The 15,900-nt window shown below is 32.8% G+C and overlaps 1 protein-coding gene across 7 annotated transcripts in view; it reads right to left on the bottom strand.

Moving 5' to 3' along the window:
• The window catches only part of LOC121371618 (cilia- and flagella-associated protein 70-like), an 82,999-nt gene that overhangs the window by 33,787 nt on the left and 33,312 nt on the right, over positions 1-15,900 (bottom strand). For 4 of the 7 annotated variants that reach the window (XM_041497641.1, XM_041497636.1, XM_041497639.1 and 1 more), the window contains exons 7-14: positions 15,701-15,828; positions 15,126-15,275; positions 12,315-12,399; positions 11,126-11,140; positions 7,405-7,477; positions 6,318-6,379; positions 5,397-5,528; positions 4,325-4,360 (exon numbers count right to left, since the gene is read on the bottom strand). In XM_041497641.1, coding sequence (XP_041353575.1) covers positions 4,325-4,360; positions 5,397-5,528; positions 6,318-6,379; positions 7,405-7,477; positions 11,126-11,140; positions 12,315-12,399; positions 15,126-15,275; positions 15,701-15,828 — 681 coding nt within the window. The remainder of the gene's footprint in view (positions 1-4,324; positions 4,361-5,396; positions 5,529-6,317; positions 6,380-7,404; positions 7,478-11,125; positions 11,141-12,314; positions 12,400-15,125; positions 15,276-15,700; positions 15,829-15,900) is intronic. The other 3 variants (XM_041497638.1, XM_041497640.1, XM_041497637.1) reach the window with 2 other exon arrangements.

Below are 15,900 nucleotides of genomic sequence, written 5' to 3'. Positions count from 1 at the left end.
AGTTGAAATTAAGGTTTTCAAAATGAAACTGCAAATCTACCATAATCTATGAAGAGGTAAAAAGAGGTATTCTGTGCTAAATTTTGCCACATGCCTTACCACCACCCAATAACGCCATAGACTAGAGGACTGTGTGTAATACACATCAACAAAGGGAGGGCTAGAGAGGACTGTCTGTAATACATATCAACACGGTGGGGGGGGGGGGGGGGGGGGGGGCTAGAGAGGACTGTGTAATACACATACACACGGGGAGGGCTAGAGAGGACTGTGTGTAATACATATCAACACGGGGAGGGCTAGAGAGGACTGTGTGTAATACATATCAACACGGGGAGGGCTAGAGAGGACTGTGTGTAATACATATCAACATGGGGAGGGCTAGAGGCATGAATTAATAAATTGATGTATGGGGAGGGCTAGAGGCATGAATTAATAAATTGATGTTTGAAGGAAGGATAAAATGAAAGGTGGAAAAAAAAAAAGAACTTTATTAGTAGAAACTTGGTGAAAATTACGACAGTTCTAAACTTTATTGTTCTCCACTGATTTTATCAAGATTTTCTGTTTTTAATTCATTCCGGAGTTGAATTGTAAAGTTCCAGAGTTGAAATTTCGCCACACTCTGTAACACCACCCAGCAACACTATGGAAAAGCACTACTGTGTGCGTCACACTCCACCACCTTTTTGACTCTCGATCACCATCCACCAACCCACCACCACTAAACGTCCAGGTCACATCGAAAACGCAAATGAAGCTACGTATAGTTTTGTATAGTTTTATGCAGTACGAGATCTTACACAGAGCTTTCAATAAGAATTAACACTTTGCCAATCTAGTTCAGATAATTTGAAATGGCTGGTAACTTTTTCAGTCTCATTCCAATGAATTGGTTTCTCGTGTACAAGCACTGATTCACTGGCTCGGGCCATGTGTATCAGTTTATTCCAACACATTTCATCATGGTCACGTATCCTCATCCTCGTCTACATCAATAATCTTCCCTGGGTACGGCTGATTTCGATATTCGACAAGACACCAATATTTTCATGGGTAAACGCTTCATATACATGTGGCATCGGTTTGGGCATAGGCCCTCTATCCAAAAGCACTGGTTGATTTACACCACAAAACGAATGTGCTCACAGTTCAAAGCAGTCGCATATTTTCGGCCATGAGCAGAAACAAGAAAGGTTCCTATATAATAGCCCTTTGCTTGAAGTGAATAACCAGGGACACCATTTATCTTCAGTGGGATCTCCTCTTCTACGTCCAGGAACAATTCTTGCACAACATAATACAACTTTACAGACGATGTGGATTGGAGTTTTTCAAACATGGACTTGGCAGTAGGTATATCACTTCCGAGGGCGACGTTATGATCGGCGGCACACTTTAGGGCAGCTCCCACCCCATCCACCTTACCCTTGCCATGTCCAGCTTCACTTAAGTTCTAGCAAATGTGTTTGAATCCATGGTGTCTCATATTCTTAGTCATAAGGTAGAAATTTGTGTGGTTCCTGTATCGAGTTGTCGGGCCATCACTGGTGACAAACAATGTGTCTATACCAAGTGACCGCAGGTCCTCTAATACAAAACATTTTAAAATATTAAAAAGTGATGTATTTTATTGCCGATATTACATTTTACAGTGACAATATATTAATTCCAAACCTGTTGGTTGCTGTTTTAATGGAATATAAATATAACTCTATTTTCAAAGCACGGATGAAATCGGGGCAACCAAATTTTTGGAGGGGCAACCTCAATGTGAACCCATACTTGCCCTCCAGGCAAGCAACCAAAAGCCTTAAAACTGAGCACTGAGAATAGAATAGTATATGTTTCAAACAAGTTTGATGAATTTATGTTGGTGACATTGATAGTAACGAAAAATAGGAAGAGACGTCTCTCTTAGACAAAATATTGTTAATTTTCAGCTCTGGAACGAAAGCATGCAACTCCGGAACGAAACAAAAGTCCCGGAAACGTTCCGGAGTTGCAATTTTTATACTTTGATTCATAAAATTCCGGTTGGCAACACTGATTGCATTCAAAGTAGAAAAGAAAGAAACAATGTCACACTTTCGACACGATTTGTAAAGCAAAATGAATTGAAAGTAATATTTTCCGAGATAACTGCGTTCCGGAGTTGAACAGCAATAAAAATACGCAAGACTCATCAAAAGTTGAGGTCAATCTGTGCCGAGAATATTCAAAATTTGGAATGCAATCAACCCTGATTTGTTTTTAATATGGCGGCAACAAGAATTTACTGAGAATCACGTGATAGTTTAGTTCACTTTAACACCGCCATGGGATATTTTAGTTATTTCGTTCCGGAGTTGCAAAAAATTTCCAACTTCTGGTTACAGAGTAAAAACATTTTCTAGAAATCATAATACTAACATCTTAATCATACTGATTTGTTACAGGCACATGTTTAGAATTTAGGCTGGCAAAAACGTGAAATTTTTTGTGAAATGGCTCACGAATGCGACCTTTTTATGGACAGATGCAAGGAAAAATATAATGATTCTAATAAATAAGTTTTTTTCGTATTATTTTTCATTCTTCCTTTGCATATAGTCTTGTACGCGTAGTTAGAAGGTATTGTGAGAATGACCCGAATACTTATCCTGACATCAAAAACTTATCCTTGAGATAATGGACTGTACAATTATTCCAAACAACCAAGCATGCTGAGGATCAAGGATCCATCATATGACCAAATACTTCATACTTTCCAGTTAAATAAATATTATTCCAGGAATGTGGGGAGGCCAGGTGGATTATGGGATACATGACAAAATTAAATTGTGGTCGGAAACTGAGATTGGTCCTACAGAGTTAGTGTTACACAACAGTTTAAAATACCCCCCCACCCCCACCCCACCCCCGATAATGCGATAATGCATTGCATGCAAAGCATCAGCTAAAACCGTATTGTAAGTTTTGGATAGGGAATATGGAAAATTATGGACAAACAGTAGAAAACCCCAAAACACTGTACAAATGATTAAAACTTTATGCAGGTTACGTTAGACCCACAAAATAAAAATAAAAATGGGAAAAAAATAATTTTTAAAAAGTGAAACACAAACACTACTACAACAGGCAGAAACAGATACAACATAAATGATTAACCAATCCAAATATATACAAGATGCTTGTGAAAAAGATTCACAAATTTCAAATATTTACAATAAAGAATTGATAATCACAAAGATGGTAATAAATAATTTTCTCAGAATTAAGGAAATGAGAGGTGTCATTACATTGAAGTAAAAAAGGATGAAGTATATCGTCACTACTTCTGATTGGCCATTAGGAATATTTATTTGTGTATTGTCCATTGTCTGGAGGAAAATTAGCAACTATAGTTTGAGATCCGGACAAGTATTCTACAGAGAAACCATGATTTACCAGATGCAACCATGCAGCCTGTGCAGATGGTCTTGTAGATGATGGGGGCTGAAAAAGTTTGGCTTGTTTCTCAAATAATAAGCAGTAAGATCCAAAGCACGTTTTATTGACAGACCGATTAAAAATAAAAGTATACCCCTCACGAAAGCAAAATTCTTTTTTAAAAAAAGAAATGGTATCAATAAGTAGTGAAATAGTTTTTCAGACACATGCTCTGTAGTACTTTTATGAACATGCAAAATATAATATAGCCAGAATACCACACCCAGAAAGGCAGTTTAGCATGTAGAATAAATATATACAGCACACAACTGTATTTGAAAACTTAACTGCAATCAATATAAATCAGAAGCAAAATTAAGTTTTATAATTCCAAACTGTTACACACTATTTTGACACATTTAAAATTAACAATTCCTTTTAAAACAACATAGGTTTTAGAATTAAATCAGTCACAATATGATTTTTGTAACAAATGTTTTGCTGTTGATATTGTTTTCGACCAAATAAAATATTTGTTTTTATTTCAATGCAATATCTCAAAATGCATTCCTTAATTGTGTAGAAAACCAATTTAAATAATATGCGCTGAACATGACAATCATGATTGTATTACACTAGTGCTGGGAAGAATAATCAACAAATGTAAAGCTTCATCTCATCTTTGTTCAACAAATAGTTTCAAAGACATCTTGATGACATAATCTGATAGAAGCTGGCAATGTGTGCCTCTAGAAAGATCAACACATTCTGATTTTCATCCTTGTATTTGAATGTTAATTTATTTAAATGATTACGCTAATAGGCGAGTGTCAAAATAGTTGTAAATATTAATAATTATGATATGTATGAGTAAAGTATGAGAAGTCTGCTGAATGAAATCAGGTTTACAAACCTCATCACCACGGACTTGGGCATTACTACCTGGTCTCTGGAAAGTGCAATTGCATGCAATGCAAAATGTTTAAAGTTTTCATTTCTGGTCTGTAAAGGACCATCAACAAGTATGTACAATGAAATGGGGTTGGTGTATATGCTTGAAGGTTGTGGGGCTGGGTGGAATTTACAATTTACCCAGTACACAATCAAAATTTAATTATATTTCACTTCACATGCTCCAAACACAATTTTTAATTGCTGAAAATAAATTATATCATACAAGATTAGTGAAAGGGTGGGGTGTCTGGGGGAGAGCTACTACAATGTTAAAAAAATTGGATAATTCAATTCAGCATTAGATGACTGAATTACATAATTTTCAATAGATCCTAAAACAATCATGTGTGTATATTTAAAAATAAATTATCATGGTCACATGACAAACACTACCAAAAAAGCTCTAGCGCATAATCTTGCAAAATAATGCTAAGCGCAGAATGCAAAACAATGCTTGAAACTGCTAATCTATTCATGCTGTACTGACATGCATACTGATGCTAAAACATAAAGCAAAACATTCAGCCTGCTAGTAAACAATGTGTATAATATTCTAGATGCCAATGTATGCAGGAAAATACAACAATGATAAAATTCACATCGATGACACTTGACCTTGTGTCTGATACTAAATTTAAATATGAACTGTTCTATTAAGAATAATGCTACAATGCTGATGGGAATAGAAACATACAAATGTCTTTCTATAATAGGGAAAGCCTTTGGACATTTCTGATACACTAATGACCTTATTATACATAGCACAGACATCTGCATTTTATTGTTATTCTCATAGTTTAAAATAAACTTGCAAATAGTAATTTAGAGAAGAAAACAGCTCACAAACTATTTCATAGCTTAACCTGTACAGCAACTATATGTAATGATATTAATCTGTATTTACCGTTACCAAACCATTTTTTGTGTGTTTTTTTCAGTTAAATTATATAGTCATGCTACAATTTGTGCCATAAGAAAATGTATAATCTTTTCAATCTGGACAATGTTTATGAGCAGCACATTAAACTTACCCCTTTTTTGAGATCTTTCTTTTCATCTTTGGCACCTTTCTTTGGCGATGGTGAAGTGCTGTTTCTGTTGAGCAGATTAAAGGCCACCTTGCTGGCTTCTTCTGCCAATCCAGTCTTCCTCTTGCCGCCAGTCTGTGGTAATGATAAAACATAACATGATAAAATTAATTAAATTCAGTCATAGTGACATGTAAAAAAACGTAACTGATGTAACACAGTAACTAATTAGTTGACTCCTTGTGGTAGCTTACCTCTTAGTTTGACTAATTTCTGTTTCAAACCAGCTGGCATGGTGTATTAGCAAACTCAACTTTAAAATGGTTGAATCAGGTAATAAATAAAACATTACTTTTGAGATAATGCCAGTCAGTCATTCAACTAATCAAACTGTTATGATTTACTTTGGTGAACCAATTAAAGTACAAACAATATTTTAATAATGATTTCAACATTTCTGAAAAAAAAAGAACATATTTTTAATGTGGATAACATTGGTCTGTATCTTTTATTTTTGTCTTTCCCAGGCAACAATGCCTCAATAAAAACACTAGCTAATAATGCATGGCTGTTGGGTTTTTTGCTTCATCCACTTATTGGCTGATACCCTACCCCCAATCCCATCACACATACAAACACACTTCTCTGAAAGGTATTTAGAGACTTGAAAATTCAGCTAATACAATGTAATATACAATAGGAAACATAATAAGAACTTAGTTTACCTTTTTAAGACTCATAATATGATGTCAAGTTTTATATTTTAACTGAACTCCTGAAGTCACACATAGGAACTAATATTCTCAGTCACCAATATTTTCTTCTGAACACCATGGATATAAGTAATGAAACACAGAGACAAGATGAGGTACACTTGGTGCCAGTGATGAGGAAACAACGTACTGCAAATACTAATTAATTTACCTTCTCATTCAGCAGGTGATCTGTATAGGCGTAAACTTTATAAGCTCCATGGATTTTGCTTACTGAAAGTAGAGAAAGAACATTTCCTCATATCAATTATGTATTTAATTAAGCAGCAGTTTCTTTCATGTTGGCATGATAAAACCAATTAAATCCAGATTGTAAATTGTACTGGATTATTGATAAAGTAGAGAGGAAATTAAGACAGAAGCTAGTTAATTATTAGTTATAAATAAAGTTATAAATGTAAACAAACATTAGCCAATAATAAAACACAACAGTTGCTTATCGCTATTTAGCCAATTTTATTGATTTATTAATAAAACATTGTTACGTTTTTCCTGGTCATATACATGTAACCATGCCATTTTGGATGATCTTTATAAAATAGGTTTAACAAATAAACATAAACTCTACACATTTGATAATATAACAATGGTAATGAAATAAGTTTTTGAACATTGTAACCTTCGTGCACGCAATGGGACCAAACTACACGTAGCTTTACATATCATACTAATGTACAGAATTCTACTAAGAATAAATAAAATAAAAAGGAAAAAAAAGAAAGACGATAAATAAAGAGATTGCTAAGAAATATTATTCTTTTTCATAATATTCATGTCACAAACCCATCTGATATTTTGCATTATTAACCTGGTTAATAAAATGTTGCTGTCAATTATGTCAACAAGCCAACCAAATCTGTATACCTGAGTGTAATGTTTTCATAAGATTTAGTTAAAGTGTGTGATGTCAAACTACATTTGTGCTATAGCTATGATGATGTCGTTTTACCGATGAAGGAGACTTTACTCTGTGTTTCACCAAATATCAAATTAAAATGTTGTGTTAGAAGCTTTATAGGATAAAGAGAATTGGCTACCGGTACTCATGTTTTATCATATGTAAAATATCAACCTTGTCTAGTTAATCAGCACTTGTCTCGGCAGAGACTCAACAAATACCAAATTACAGACTCGGGTGACATTTTTTATACTGAAAAACACTCATGACGAATCCTCTATTTACTGAATGAAATAAAACCTATGGCTGAGTGAATGCTGTATTTAAGTGTGGGACAAACCTCCAGGGTACAAGAGAGGAGCCAGATCAACAAACGCAACTCCATGGAACGAGATCGAAGCATCATGGTCTTCCTAAAAGAAATATGTCACATTTGGCTTAGTTTGTATGTCTAACAACAATCTTGGTGCTTTCTCAACAAAATGCTCAAATCATCAAGAGAAGACAACCACACTCAATGACATCAAGTACTAGCAAGCCGCCATAATTATATCAAAGTTTAATATAGTAACAGAAAGAACCATTCTTAAAAAGGTGATTTATGTTGACAACAGAACATGGCATACCATCATTTAGACTCCAAACACAATAAATAAATAAATAAATAAATAAATAAATAAATATATTTAACGATAAAAATTTGCAATGTTATATTTAATGGATAAAAAATTTTTACATTCATCTTTTTAAACTTGAACTAAATATTTTCTCTGTAGCTATGAAAAATAAAAACATGGTAATCTAAAAAGCTGTGTTGCTTAGCTCACAGTCTGTTTTGGGCAATTTATAAAATCAAACTCTTACTATTAGTGTTCCAACAGTCCATGCAGGCTTTTTGCCAGAAAATAGTTGGAGGACCCACGTACATTATACAAATAAAATGGATGAAACATGTAAGTGTCCCAACTAGTTGGACACTGTATTTCATGTATTCTGACAATTTAAAAATTATAAGAATGTATCCCTTAATTTCCAAGATTATAGGGTATGTAATTGTAACCTTTGTATCCTCTGGCAAAAACCCTGCCATGTACTGGTTCAGTCATATCAAAGTGTATTTCAAAGATATGAATAATGTCACTGTAGATATCACTACAATAACAATAAATTTGTCCATGGTGAATTTACTATTAAAATGCAAGAAATGTTTCAGTATAAAATTGTTATTGGAAAGAAATATTGTCACTTTCAAAATTTAAATATTTATTGTCCAAAATGATGGTATATCACTGTCTTAACTGTCATCCACATGCAATAATTAAACAGTCAATATTAACACTGGAAAATATAACAAACATAACAATTTCAAATATAGTGACATTGGTTGCCCTTTTTGAAAAATACATGGGTTTTTTTCTAAAACCAACTGGAGAGAGTAAGAGAGAGAGAGGAAGAGAGTGAGAGAGTGAGAGAGAGAGAGAGAGAGAGAGAGAGAGAGAGAGAGAGAGAGAGAGAGAGAGAGAGAGAGAGAGAGAAAGATTATATACATGTGTATATATATATATATAGTCAGACCTCGTTACAATGATCACATTCATCCCTGGGTCACTTAATCGTTATATCAAATTTGTTGTTATATCGAAATTGTCACTATAAAAGTTTGTTTTGTTTAACGACACCACTAGAGCGCATTGATTTATTAATCATCGGCTTTTGGGTGTCAAACATTTAGTAATTTTTACATATAGTCTTACAGAGGAAACCGGCTATACATTCCCACGTGCACATTCAGAACAAGCTGTTGTAGTGCATGCTATTCCCATCAGTAGCAAGGGATCTTTTATATGCACCATCCCACAGACAAGGCAGCACATAATAAGGCATTTGATATACCAGTCATGGCACATTAGTGGAATCAGAAATAGCTCAATGGTCCCACCAACGGGGATCGATCACAGACCGACCGCGTATCAAGAGAGTGTTTTACCACATTTAAATAATTAATGCATTTCAATTAATATTAAAAACAACAAAATACACATACATATAAATATTTTTTCAAAAAACTGTATTAAATATATTATTAATCAAGGCACATTCATTGTCAATCTAATCATTCCTTGGTTAAAGGTACCTACTTCATTTATAAAATGTCATAAAAATAGAAAACTTTATTATTCGAAATTAATTCTTTAATTGAATGACTAAAGGCTTATTTTCAAAAGCAATACAAGTCTACAGATTTAACAGACATCAAGGATGTCAAATGGCTGTGTGTCCTGCCATGCTACAGCCTCTGTGATTATGTAATGTCATTGTAAAGAGGTGTTTTCAGATGTCGGATGCACGTTTGTTCCTAATTTGCTCTGTTGGTGTCGGAAGGTGTGAATTCCATTGTAATGAACAGAATAACATTGATGTATGTTTGTTATTAACAATTTGTGGTAGAATGGTATAAATGTCGTAGTAATGATGGCCGTTGTAACGAAGCCTGACTGTATATACTGACAGAGCATGGGCGTACATAGGATTTTGAAAAGGGGGGTTCCAAAATAGATTGCAGAGATATTGGGCATATATTTCTATGTTGAGTAAATATAATAATGTCAGATATCAATGTCAGATATATTAAATTATAAAAAAAAGCGATTTCAGGGGGGGGTTCGGTCGAACCCATCAAACCCCCCCTATGTACGCCCATGCAGAGATAAAGAGGGGTGATAGGACATGGTGGAAGGGTAGGGGTGGAGGGACTGAAAGAGAGAGAGAGAGAGAGAGAACAGAGACATAGGAGAGATAGATGAAGTGAAGGACAGTGATGTAAACAGACACAGATACAAAGAAGGAAAAGGGAAATGAGAGACATGCATGTATGTACACATGATCTGCATATTGTTCTAAACTAGACACTTCAAATTTTAAATGAGGCTACGTAATGCTATTCAGCTTAAGGTAAATCATCTAGTGATAAAATATGGCTATTATGAAACATTTTAAAACAGATGTGTGGCAACTGGGGACTGCACATTCTTATTATTCATCTTCCTCATAGTAGTTTGATCGAGAAGTCTGATTTTTTAAAAATTAAACAAATAAAAGAGCTACATGTATATCAGTTTAAAAAGAATATGTAGTCATTCTGCATTGATCAAAGATATAAATAATGCTAACTATTCATCATTACAGAATTTAAAGGTAAAATTCCTATTTTCATGCTATAAGATTTTTAACTAGAAAAGCCAACGGAAGGTAGATTAATGAAACACAATTAAATTAGCATAAACTGACTCAAAAATGAAAAAGAAATAGAGGAGCTAATTACATTTCTGTCTAAGAATTATATCATTACCTACTTAATATTAAATTTCTAATACCCAGCATCTGGAGGTGCAGTATATTATCTATACAAAATTCAGTGTGCAGTAATTTGCTTCTTAATGCTTTTATTTTTGAAAGAACAAATTAAATATTTAACATATATTCCTATGGCTGTATTTCTCCATATACATTAAAGCCTTTTATACTGATCGAGTGCACATGTAATAATGCTATCCTTCTATTATAATTACTATAATGTAAAATAAAATGCTCCAAATTACTAAATTTAAATCACATTTCTGTATTTCAGGTGACAGCAACCTTTAACATGATAAAAAACAAAACGCAAACCAATCATATACAATATATCCACTTTAAGTGGTGTTTTCATGATAGACATGGATACAACCACATGCTTTTTTTTGCTCTTTTTTTTCTTCTGCTTCCAGATAAATTATGTCACAATGAATACATACAGCCAACACTGAAATTTGTATAAGAAGTTTACTTAAACTGCAAGGGATAGTTTATGTTTGCCATTGCAAACAAAAAGCAACAGATGAAAAAAACAAAAACAAAAAAAAACATTAAACAAACAAAAACTAGTAAAAAAAACAAACCCACAATTAAAATAAACTTTAAAAGAACAGTTAATTATAAGAACAAACTTGAAAAAATAACCATTTTTTAAATTAAAAAAACTGAAGAATTTAAACCCCAAAATCTAGGTTTATTATACAAACCTTATAATGACGACCCTTAAAGAAGATAATGAATTTGAGGGATTGAGTGTTTTACTCACTTAAATACAACATAATATAATGAAATGTTTTTAGAGAATAACAAAAGGGTTAAGAGAAATGACAAATTGTCGGTCCCTCGTGAGTGAATGTTGTAAACCTATGCCTTTTGTGTTTTACAACATTCATTCACAAGACACACATAAAAAAATTTAATTCCTGGAAGTGAGTTTGTTATACTTATAATGAATACTTACAGAATAACTAACGAGCTATGAGAAATGACACATTATCTGTCCTTCGTGAATGAATGTTGTAACCCGAGCCACTGGTGAGGTAATTTGTAATTCCTTATAGCAAGTTTGTTATTGTCTTTATTACCCATTGTCACTTTTAATTGTTTGTTTAAATAAAAATCCCTCTACTATCTAAAGGCAATTCCATCAGCCATTATATCACATGACCATATATGCACATTACTTGCTGTAAATCTCTGTAGATTCTATTTATAACATACATATGACATGTACAATAATCTCATTCAGGAAAGGAAACATTAATTAAACAAGTGAAAGTGAATGTAGTTCTGACAATGGTGAACAATCAACTAAAAGTCATTATTTTAAAGTTGGCCAACTAGATTGAAGCAATCTGCATACAGTGCTATTAATTATTAAACGAATTTCAGCCCAGGGTGATATTGTAGCCCATATGGGTAATAAAATACATATGGCAGACAAGATCTCTATTGTGTATGGTACAAAAGTAAACCATTCATCTTAACTATCATTCACATTATGATGATATCTGTGGTTCTAGCACAGTATTTAAGCTCGTATACAGTTATGTCAATTTACAACTAGTAACTACAGTCTGAGGCAAATCATTTTCAGCAGTAGAACTTTTATATGCATTTAGCCATATACTAGTATTCTACATGAAGCAACTGTCTCTACTTCATCACAACCTTGATGAAAGAATGGAATATATATATATATATATATATATATATATATATATATATATATATATATATATGTACATTGTATATACACACACACACATACACATATACATATATATAATTCACCACAATATGAATGAAAAATGTTAATAATTTATATTTAAAAAAAACTAGCACAGTATAATAAATCTTTATTTAAAAAAATATATAATCATAAAAGTAAATTACCTTTTTTCCTTTACCAGCAGATGCTTGTGGAATTCTGAATATTTCGACTGGCCACAACCGACACTTGGCTACTGAGTCTTGAAAACTGTGTAATAACATACACATACAAATTAATATTAACACTGTTATCCAATAATCAAACTGCAAATGTTTTTTTCAGCAAAAATATATATTAGTAAGTCCAGAGTTTTGGCTGAAGCCTATAAAATATTAGCAATTTGGTAGAATTGCTTAGAAAATTTGTCACCAAATTCAAGTTTCATTTAGCCGAACAGCAAAAATGGCCATACATCTATAAACGACAAATGATTTTTTAATTAGCTTTTTGGTAAAAATAGTATTGAAATATATTTGTCAAATTCAACTTTAAATTGCATTTGTTGATTTGGCTAGCGACAGCTAAAACCCTATAATACTATATCTATATACATGTAAGTTATCTAACCTTTTAAACAAAACAAATAATATACTTAAATTTATGTCTGATGGATCTAATTATAACAATGGATTTATGAAGAGGGTTTTACCTTACCACCACCCATCAAATGACTGTTTATTTTTAAATAGCCACAATTAACAAAGCATCACTTTGTATTTATGTATTAACCCTCAAATCAACAGAACATCTTTACTAGACCTAGACCAAACTACAACCCATGGCGAGTGAAAATTTGCACACCTCAAAACGCTTAGGCATATGTTGCAAAAATGAACCAATAAACCAATAATGTTTTATTTTATTTCAGGAATAGAGTTATTCAAACATTTCAGAAGCAGTGCTATAGAAATATAATTATGACATACACTGATGCACACAGTTTGATTTTTTAATTACAATATGTACTATTCAGATAACTTGATGCACACAATTATAAACACCTTTTCAGTGTTAGATGGTTTGATGAACGTCCAGCTAAACATCTGTAGGAATCAACTTGTCCTGAATTTCATTATTATGTACAACGAACATGTTTAGGATTGTTGGCATAGGAAAAACCCACTGGTTCTGAGAAGTTGGTTCAATTAGAACTACGACCTAAGCATCTCAGGTGTGCACTACCAACTGAATTAGATCCCTACTATTATTATATTTATTTTATAATAACTCGTTAAAAGTAAGCCTACAATTAGTTCAATTGACAGTGTTGGTTGGGGCATTGACATTCACGTGGCACTTTTAATTTAACAATTACATAACCAGTCTCCCTCCCTCAACATTTTGTAACAAGTTATTTGACCTACCACTACCAGTTACGAATGGCTCTGATCTCTATATCAAGTCAGCATGCGTTACGTTATTGGTCTAGAAACGGTCCCAATGTTGTTGATAAAAAAATATACAAATTCCGACAAAATCTGTCATTACAAAGGATTTTATTCCAAATGTGGGATGCCATAATAAAGATAATCTAAAAAAACACTTAATTTTAGACACCATCATAAAAGTTGTCATTTAGACCAGCGTGTGCGTGCAGCAAGAGGTCCAAAAGTAAAAATAATATGACCCTGATAGCTCTGACTGGTTAATATGCCACAGTGTACTGCACATGAAATTATGTACCAGTCACATGGTCTGTGACTTTCTAACAAAAGTATTGAAAGAAACAAAAATTAAATAGTCGGCTATGATCAATGATTACTGTTACTATATTTTGTACATATATACATACACATGTATATAAATAACATTAACCTCTGGCTGAAAGACAAATATTTAAAAGAAGTTTTATTTGATTTTTTAAAAGATTAAAAAATAATAATAATAGATGTTAAAAAACCCAACCTTTTTTTGGTAAACGAGACCTAGGCCTATTCCTACATACCTATTATCATTTCTTTTCCTTCTTTTTATTATTTGATCTACTTTTGAATTGTTTTTGTCTAAATTTCATTTCTTTTTTAAAGAAAGTAGAAAGTTACATGCTTGCCATTTTCGGGACTTCACGTAAGCTTTGTAGGCTAACAGTTATGAACTAATCACGAAGATTTTACTGACTATGCTGATTTCCTGAACAAGTGCATTTGTGTAGGCTACAGAAGACACTATGTAATTCAATTTCTTTCTTTTTTTCAAAACTATATGAATAGTATAAATAAGTTAGCCTTATCAAACGTTGTGACCTAATTACCTTACAAAAGTGGGACTGTTTTTAATTAATAATAAATTAAATAGGCAAGAGTTTTGAATAGATTGCTACATCTCCGAAGATGTCTATGAAACCAATGTTTTCCAATTGGTATAGCAAAGATAAGTACCAGTCATAAATTAAAAGCTTACATGGATGCTTCCGTTCACACAACTTTTTTTCTCTGGTATTATTAAATGGATCTTTCTATCAACTAAATAAGGTAAATAGTGGCAATCAATACACAAATTTATTTTACGTGCGCTGTTTGTTAAGTGTAACTTGCATTATTTTTCACACTCGCCAGATTGAAATTTCATGCACTGTATGAGCGTAATCACACTCACATACCTTAAAAGACAAGGTCTGAAACTACATGTATACAGATAATTAAATCATTCATAAAAGCAACTAATTATCTTGCAGAGAATTGGAAAAAGAAACAATATAAAAAAGATGGCAAAGCAATTTAATATCAATAAGGAATTTCTTTTATATCACTCATTAACACTCAAATCAAAAGACGTATTATCGCTATGGTAGCCTATACAAATTCAGGCCATTTATAACTATCTTGAAAAATGTATGGAAAGACGAATGGAAAATGAACAAAGAAATTCCATGTAAACAAAACAAGAAGTGGTATGGCTGAGGATGAGATATACAGTAAAGAAGAGCACATTACTTTTTGATAGCTGAGGCCTCCAGGTAGCATCTTCTCTCTGTGTTCCAGCAAACTCGATTCTTCTCCGATTCTGCATAACTTCTATGTTCACGATCTTCCTTTTCTTTAAAATCGCCATCTTCATCTTCGATAGGGGAGGTTGAAATAAAGCTTGAAAAAAACAACAACATGGAGTTAGAAATGACCTAAAACCATAACGTCATATTGTTACTAAGCCTGCATAATTACTTGCACAACTTGCCGTAAATCCAGTATAATTTGAAGGTCTTACCTGAACAAGCAGTACTTTACTGATAATCACTTTCTCAAACATACAGCTTCAAACGACAATGAATGTTTTTGATTAGATAATATAACCATTAATACAAAAAGCATTCTTAGGTATTCATAATATATAGGTGTAAAATACTGAAATGCAAACATGCAGACAAATACAAACGGTTTAACCAACAGTTTTATAATACACTTTCTCGCATATCAAATGATCAAATAGTTAATATCAAACACTGAATCACTTCATGTACAGTGAAATACTAAAAATGGAATGAGAACATGGCAATATAACATTTATATACCTGTCATTTATATACTGAGAAGGTCCTTGCGCACTTCCTGGAATGGCCCACTTTTTCTGTTTGTTTGGTAATTCTTTGTCAATTGGTGGTTTAAGCTGGCCAGAAGGATATACTAATGTGAATTCTTTCTGCAATGAAAAATGTATTTGAAGAGAATTGACCAAGCATTCTGGGATTGCTAAGTTACAGACTCTTTCACT

The sequence above is a fragment of the Gigantopelta aegis genome, chromosome 4 (genome assembly GCF_016097555.1).
Source record: "Gigantopelta aegis isolate Gae_Host chromosome 4, Gae_host_genome, whole genome shotgun sequence".
In the NCBI taxonomy this organism is placed as follows: domain Eukaryota; kingdom Metazoa; phylum Mollusca; class Gastropoda; order Neomphalida; family Peltospiridae; genus Gigantopelta; species Gigantopelta aegis.
Note: the sequence above shows the minus strand (reverse complement) of the source record. Positions and strands in the feature narration are given on the sequence as shown.